The sequence below is a fragment of the Chelonia mydas genome, chromosome 3, assembly GCF_015237465.2.
Source record: "Chelonia mydas isolate rCheMyd1 chromosome 3, rCheMyd1.pri.v2, whole genome shotgun sequence".
Lineage (NCBI taxonomy): Eukaryota > Metazoa > Chordata > Testudines > Cheloniidae > Chelonia > Chelonia mydas.
Window position 1 is genome coordinate 143,307,747 of NC_057851.1, and position 8,038 is coordinate 143,315,784.

Below are 8,038 nucleotides of genomic sequence, written 5' to 3' on the forward strand. Positions count from 1 at the left end.
GTCTAAAAAATCTGTTACTTTCTCAGGTTGGTTTGGCACAATCTATCTTTTGTAAAACCATGTTGTATTTTGTCCCATTTACCATTGACTTCAATGTCCTTAACTACCTTCTCCTTCAAAATTTTTTCCAAGACCTTGCATACCACAGATGTCAAACTAACAGGCCTATAGTTACCCGGATCACTTTTTTTCCCCTTCTTAAAAATAGGAACTATGTTAGCAATTCTCCAATCATACGGTACAACCCCTGAGTTTGCGGATTCTTTAAAAATTCTTGCTAATGGGCTTGCGATTTCATGTGCCAATTCCTTTAATATTCTTGGATGAAGATTATCTGGGCCCCCCCGATTTAGTCCCATTAAGCTGTTTGAGTTTCGCTTCTACCTCAGATATGATAATATCTACCTCCATATCCTCATTCCCATTTGTCATGCTACCATTATCCCTAAGATCCTCTTTAGTCTTATTAAAGACTGAGGCAAAGTATTTGTTTAGATATTGGGCCATGCCTAGATTATCCTTGACCTCCACTCCATCCTCAGTGTTTAGCGGTCCCACTACTTCTTTCTTTGTTTTCTTCTTATTTATATGGCTATAGAATCTTTTACTATTGGTTTTAATTCCCTTTGCAAGGTCCAACTCTACTTGACTTTTAGCCTGTCTCACTTTATCCCTACATGTTCTGACCTCAATAAGATAGCTTTCCTTGCTGATCCCTCCCTTCTTCCACTCCCTGTATGCTTTCTGCTTTTTCTTAATCACCTCTCTGAGATGCTTGATCTACACCTCCTGCCTATGAATTTTTTCCCCTTTCTTGGGATGCAGACTTCCGATAGCTTCTGCAGCTTTGATTTAAAATAATCCCAGGCCTCCTCTACCTTTAGATCCATAAATTCTTCAGTCCAATCCACTTCCCTAACTAATTTCCTTAATTTTTGAAAGTCAGCCCTTTTGAAATCAAAAACCTTAGTTGCAGATTTATTTTTGTTAATCCTTCCGTTCAGTTTGAACTGAATTAGCTCATGATCACTTGAGCCAAGATTATCCCCTATAACCATTTCTTCCATGAAGTCCTCACTACTCACCAAAACCAAATCTAAAATGGCATCCCCTCTTGTCGGTTCAGCAACTACTTGATGAAAGAATCCATCAGCTACCACATCTAGGAAAATCTGAGCCCTATTATTATTACTAGCACTCGTCCTCTAGTCTATATCTGGGAAGTTAAAGTCTCCCATGATCACACAGTTTCCATTAGTATTTACTTTATTAAAAACATTAAAAAGGGCTCTATCCATATCCAAATTAGATCCCGGCAGTCTATAGCACACCCCAAGCACTATCCCAGGGGAGGCTCTAATAGTTTTCTTCCCCAATGTAATTTTTGCCTAGACGGACTCTGTCTTATCCATTCCATCGCTTCTTATTTCTTTACATTCTACCTCATCATCCGATGAAGTGAGCTGTAGCTCACGAAAGCTCATGCTCAAATAAATTGGTTAGTCTCTAAGGTGCCACAAGTACTCCTTTTCTTTTTGCGAATACAGACTAACACGGCTGTTACTCTGAAACCTACCTCATCATTGATATACAATGCTACTCCACCACCTTTACCTTTATTTCGGTCTTTCCTAAACAGCACATACCATTCAATACCTGTAGTCCAGTCATGACTACTATTCCACCATGTTTCTGTTATCCCTATAATATCTGGTTTCACTTCCTGCACCAGTAGCTCTAGTTCCTCCATTTTGTTACCTAGGCTCCTCGCATTGGTGTACGAACATCTTAATTTTTACTGTTTGCCTTCACTGCAGTTTTTGAAAAGCCCCTTGTAATACTACATTCTCCAAGTCTTATTTACCATATTATGGATTTTCAAAGGCACTTTTGGGCCTTTATTATAGGATTCTCTACTGTCTTCCCCCGGTGTATTTTAAAATTTCCTCTCTAACCTTCTCACACTCGATTTCCCCCCAAAATACTTACTGGAAATCCATCTCCTTCTACTGACAGGAAAGGGGTTTCAGACACAGAAAGGCTCGTTTTGCGGACACTTCCATATCCAAGCACAACTTTGTGTAAAACAATTATTGGTCATTTGTCATGTTTCTAAACACTTTCCCCTGCCCACTTCCCATTCTCCACCATCCAGTTATAAAGATAACTGATGACAATGAGAAGCCTGCAGTGTTTGGAGACATTATATCTAATTCCTCTTTGGGAACAACGACTCAGGCTTTCTGAGCTACCACGAATCAGGAATAGGCTTCAACAAGCTGACTAGCAGCGGGTTTACTACCTAGAGTCCAGTTGGAAGACTGATTCAATGTTGGATACTGGGGCTCATTAAAAAGATAAATCTATTCCAGATCATATACTGGATGGCGAGAGATGCATGTTTCCAAAGTTCTGACATGTCCTATCCCTTCCTTCCCACTGCACACAAACTACTCCAGACCAGATATGAACAATCCAAAGAAGGGCTGTGTGGTATGCAATGTTCCCTAATCTGTGCATATGCACAGTCACACAGCAATCTTCCATGTACCACACATCACAAACTATGCTACTCAGACCTTTGACTCTGCCCCCGCCCCCACCAACCAGCTCCAGTTACTGCCTCCCAATGACTGATTGTTTGAGAGCTGAGAGCCAATAAGGTTCTGGCCAAGGCTCCCAGCAGCAGGCAGGGCACACCTCCACCAATGGAGAATGCAGGCTCCATCACGTGAGGCTCTGTGGAGTTTGTAAACCGCTCAGTACAACGAAAATTTAGAAGACACATTGGTAATAGGACAGTAGTTAGCACAGGACTAGCCAGCTGTGCTTAGATGCTGTTCATCTAGGCTAGTTGTGGCTTTGTAGGAACTGCTCTCGCACAAGGGGGTTTTCACTAAACCTTAAGGAGGAGGAGATAGAGCTGTGAATCTTTATTCTGCTCAGGAAGCTAAAAGAATGTCAGGCTGTGCAGTTTAGTAGCAGCATAATGAGTACAGCTTTGAGAATAACATTCAACTAGCTAAGTGTCACCACACTTACCTCATAATTGTATTTGTGCTTCAGGTTCCAGCGACAAATGGGACACTGACCAGAAGGGTTAGGAGGAGTTGGGGTTTTGACATCTTCTATAATTTTGCCCTCAATCTGGGAAACAAGTCAGAGGATACACTGATCAGATGAAGAGCCCAGAGTTCAGGCCTATGTAGACTTATCGCTCAAGTTCCAACAGCTTACTCAGCCCTGTATAAACATAAGACAGTCCCTGTACTGAAGCTGTTTATAGCCAGGTACATACAGAACAAGCATTTCAGATGTACATAGGAGCTGGCACAAGTCCAAAGAGTCATTAGGGCCTGGTAAGTCTTGATCAGTGGATTTGTGCTGAGTAGTGGAGAGCTCGATTAATTTGAATCCCTCCTATTTTGCAGATGTTTCATATTACTTTGTAGGTAAAAATCTAGAGAATTCAGACTGAGCTCTCTGCTTCTGCGAGTGCAAGGTAGTGTGTGATGGGGACAAATACTTAGAGTTCTCTGTTTGAGTTTGGTCTGGTGTCACACAGTGAGGTACTAGCTGTTGGGAATATTTCATGCCACAGCCTGTGTTTTGGACCCATGCCCTTCTTGCCCGGTGAAGTACAGTTAAACCACTGTGGGCAGAATCTCTCAGTACACCCAACTTTTATTAAGGAAGCTGTTGTAGAGGTGGCTGTCTCTCAAAAATCATTGCTTGATATTAACAATCTAGCCAAACATAGGCCAGCATCTAGTATTCTGTTCTTTGTCAGTCTGGGTGTAGACCTGGTGACATTAAACACTGCACTGGCTGCTCTGATAAATGATTCCATCCTGGTAATAGATAAAGATGCATCATCCATGTTGATATTATTATATCTATCAGCTGCCTTTGATATTGCTGACCACAAGGTGTTGTTGACTTGTCTGTGAACCCTGGAAAAAGAGCCACATGCCCTTCAGTAGCTTCAGTCTCATCTCTTGGAGAAATTTCAGAATGTATTTTTTGGCTCCTCTATACCTGATTACTCTTATGTGGGTTTCTATGTGGTCACACCATGTGTTCATTGTGTGTACTGGGCCTGCAGAAGGGCTAATAAGGAGGCATATGAGTTTATGTTTTCACGGGCTCATGAGACCCAGCACATTCTCATCCATACATGGTAAATACCTTTCTCAATGTTTGATAAAGATTGGAATACAGATAAGGGCTAGCTGTCTGAGGCGGAATCCAGAAGAGACTGAAGTGATGTTAGTAGGATGGGTGGAGCAATCAGAAGATATGAGGAGGACTATGTCTGCCCCTTAATTGATGCTATGTGCCCACCATTTGTTGAGAGTTTCCATTCTGTGGATATTGATGATCTCCAGTTGCTGTTAAGAAATTATGTAGCAGAAATTATCTCTTTTCCCCCCCACCATCTACCTCTCGCCAGGAGTTTGTGACCATTTCTTTCAAATAAGGATCTTGCTACTGTGATCTATGCTATTACCACCTCAAGTCTAGTTTATTGAGAAGTGCTCTGGATGGAGCTTGCAGATTTCAGTAATCCACTTACATGAAAGTCCCTTGTTTTTGAATGGAGACACTATTAGTAGGGTGTTCTCCCTGAGGGGCTTCCAACGTTGGAATTCGTTTCTCCATTTGGGCTGAAATAGCATTAATCTTTTGACCTTCTGGGCATGGTGCTAGTTCATCTTTTTCTCCAGATTTTTGCAGAAAGGCATGCTGAGTGCTGGTGCATATGGACTTGAGGGTAGGAAAGAGAGAGACTGTCATCCATCCCCCAATTCCATGGCTGCTGATCGGTTTTACTCTTGTTGGTACAAATATGTTAAAAATACAATCAGTTTCATATCAAGGACACAGAGACCTGGATAGACCGTTTATGTTATATAATGAAACAAATCTAAAAACTCTTACCCAGTAAGGTGCTCAGATTTCAGTCAATACATGAAATCTAATGTAAAAATAACCAGAAAAAAACCCCAAACTTTTTAGGGAACACACTTTTTGGTAAGTGCTGTCTTGCCAAACTTGTCTATACATCAATAGCAAGCAAAGAAAGGACAGTTGTAGGCCACCTTTGATTTCATCCAGTCACTCCTACTTATACCTGCTGGTAATATAACAAATTGCTCTCCTTTTTGGTGTTTGCCTTCATCCTGATCTAGAAAACGGACATGATCTCAAGTCCACTGAGGGCCCCAATGCTTAGGGATGAGCTGGAAGGATTTTGGCCTGCTAAGACCGCATAAGCCTGTGTTCTTGTTCTAAGAAAAGGGTGTAATGAACTTGAAACCAAAGGAAAATCCCTGTCTGGGGTTCGAAGGACTGCTCACCTGCCAGAGTCCATTTTGGAGTTAGAATGATTTCTGGTAAGCTTATTAGTATGCATGTAGGTTCTTCTATGGTTTTTAATGTTTTTGCTATATTGCTTTTACCTTAAGAATAAACTGTGCTTGCTTAGAAAGAGCTGTGTAATATATTAACTGTGGTAATTACACTGTTAACCACCTCTGAAGAGAATGCAAAAAAAGCCTGTCTTCTGTTGGGGATATCAGAGTTTAAACTGTTCAGCCTGGAAATACCCCAGTCAGAAGGGAGAGAGATGAATGCCTCCACTGAAAAGACGAGGCTGGGGAACCAGAAGCCAAGAGTGCTACAGGTGCTGAGTTGCGATAACATTGGAAGTCCCCCCCAGCCAGGACTTCCAATGTTATCAGTCGCATTGCTGGACCATAACATGGGAGCATTTACAGCTACATGTGATTCTGACCATCAGAGCTTAGGATCTCATGCTGCTTTCATCCATGCGAGAGAGGAAGACCCAGAACTTTAACAACCCAACTACCCACCTGGGTTGCCTGAATTCTTAATACACGGTTACATTTGCATTGCATTCGAGCCACAGAACATTTACTAAGAGTGAACTGCAGTAAGCAGAAAGAAATCATGTACTGTATGTCCCACCTCCAGACAAAATAAGCCAATGTGACCAAAAAACCTCCCAACAACTTCATCCCTGAAGTTTCTAAAGAAAATGTATTTCTCCCCATGCAAGAAAAACAAACAAACAAACCAACCCAAACTATGTGGCTTTAGAAGTAGTGTGTATTGTGACTTGGAAAAAAGTAAAAACTTACAACGGTTGTACTTCCTTCCGTAACTTCCACAACTGTAGAAATAAAAGATGGAAAACCAGGTCAGACATGTTCAAGCTGGAACTAGTGACTTTCTTTTAATCAATAAACTGAAATTATGTACAAACAAAACATGTGGTGGACAGAAGTCTGGGATGCAAGAGAAGAGTGTGACTCCCCAAGAAAGCAAACCCGAGGTATGAAGACTGTCAAAAGTAATGCTTTACTGGTGGGCAGTGGGAGGCAGAGCAGAGAGCAGGCCTTTCAAACTGGGGACCTCTCATTGCTTAATTTTTACTGTTTTGAATATATCTGTGGTGTGTTCAAAAGTTTTATGATTTCCCTATCATCTGTGGCTACTTGTGATCAAGGAAGTCACGAGACCCTCTTAAGTAAAAGCAATTTGAAAATGTCAAGCATTTAGGCTGCCTCCAGAGTTTTTAGTTCCTCCATGGTTAAAGTCTGTGTAGAGAGGAAAGAAACTTCCTTGCCCTTCTGGCTGTGACAATCTTCAGACAGAGAACAAATACCTTGCTTTGAATCTGTGACACTAAAAGTGCAGAACTGGGATTTTGGAAGGTCTCCCATTCATAGCGATGGGAAATTAAACCTGAACCGTAATTACTGCAACTTTAATGGCAACACAATTATTTCTATTTGTTTTAGATGTCACATCTCATTGCAGTAACTCAGTGGTGGACAATCATCAGTGGAGCGTATCTGCACCCCACCCTTTTGAAGAAGGGAAGCACTATCCCCATCACACATCTGGGGAACCAAGGCAGACAATGTGACTTCTCCAAAGCCACGCAGAAAGCCTATGTCTAAGCAAACACCTAGCTCGGGTCTCTAGAATCCCTATCGCTAGCCCCACCCCTCGCTGCTCCCTCGCTCACAAGCCGACCTTTGCCAAGCAGCTCGGAGGGGAACAGCCCCCTACAGGTGCCAAATCGGGCTAGCCGGTGTGGCCGATGGGCGCCTCCCGGCTCTGGGCCCAGACGCGCTGCCAGCAGCAGCAGTGGTAGATTTCACCCTGACAGCCAGGAGCCTGCAGCCCTTCCCCGCCCGTTGCCCCCCCCGCGCGAGACCCGCACCCCTCGCTCCGACCAGGGCCGGCAACGGAGCGCTGGTTCCCCCCGGCTCGCGTCTCCCGGCGGCGGCAGCAGCAGCGCGGCGCCCCCAGCCGCCCCCCGGACTCACCCTGCCGGAGCGCGCGGGCCGGAGGCCGGGCCCAGCCGCCCCCCCGCCCCAGGAGACCGGAGACCAGCCGGCTCCAGCCACCGCGCAGCAAGCCGGGGGCCGCCATCTTGGGAATCGGACCCGACACCCCCCCCCTCCCGCCGCCGCGCGCCACTTCCGCTTCCGGGGCGCTCGGGCCCGCAGGCGGGAAGAGGGCGGGGAGCAGCCTGCGACGCCGCCATCTTGGAGCCAGGCCCAGGCGCAGGGCCACTCCCCAGCCCCCACGGAAGGGACGGGCCCAGAGCTGCGGCTCTCATTTGGGAAGCTTAGAGCCAGGGGCGTATCCCGGCCGTGGGGGCCGCAGCACCATCAGCCCTCGCTGGGGCCAGCAGAGAGCTCGGGCCACTCCTACCGCGGGGCCCTGCCAGGAAGAGCTGGGTCTCCAGCTCCATGCACCCGCCCCGCTCCGCGCTAGGGCTGCCCCTGGCTGGGTGTGCCCAGGGCCCGCCTGCCCGCCCTTGGAAGTCGCTGTGGGGGGACACTGGGGCTCAGCATCAGCCTGCCTGGCCTGGGTTTTATAGCTCGGAGGTGGAGCCCGCAGCTGGCAGAGGGAGGCCTGGCTGCAGTTAGAGCAATTGTAAAGTTCTCTGGGGGCTTGGACCCCCCTGTTTAGACCCCCCTCTTGGATCCCTTCTTCG

At 45.6% G+C, this 8,038-nt stretch overlaps 1 protein-coding gene across 2 annotated transcripts in view; it reads right to left on the minus strand.

The window, feature by feature from the left end:
- Positions 1 to 7,552, minus strand: part of MRPS18A (mitochondrial ribosomal protein S18A) — a 30,184-nt gene extending 22,632 nt beyond the window's left edge. The window contains exons 1-3 of one of the 2 annotated variants that reach the window (XM_037895491.2): positions 7,362 to 7,552; positions 6,165 to 6,196; positions 3,043 to 3,147 (exon numbers count right to left, since the gene is read on the minus strand). In XM_037895491.2, coding sequence (XP_037751419.1) covers positions 3,043 to 3,147; positions 6,165 to 6,196; positions 7,362 to 7,467 — 243 coding nt within the window. In that variant the 5' untranslated portion in view covers positions 7,468 to 7,552. The remainder of the gene's footprint in view (positions 1 to 3,042; positions 3,148 to 6,164; positions 6,197 to 7,361) is intronic. The other variant, XM_037895492.2, reaches the window with a different exon arrangement.
- Positions 7,553 to 8,038: the final 486 nt, after the last annotated feature.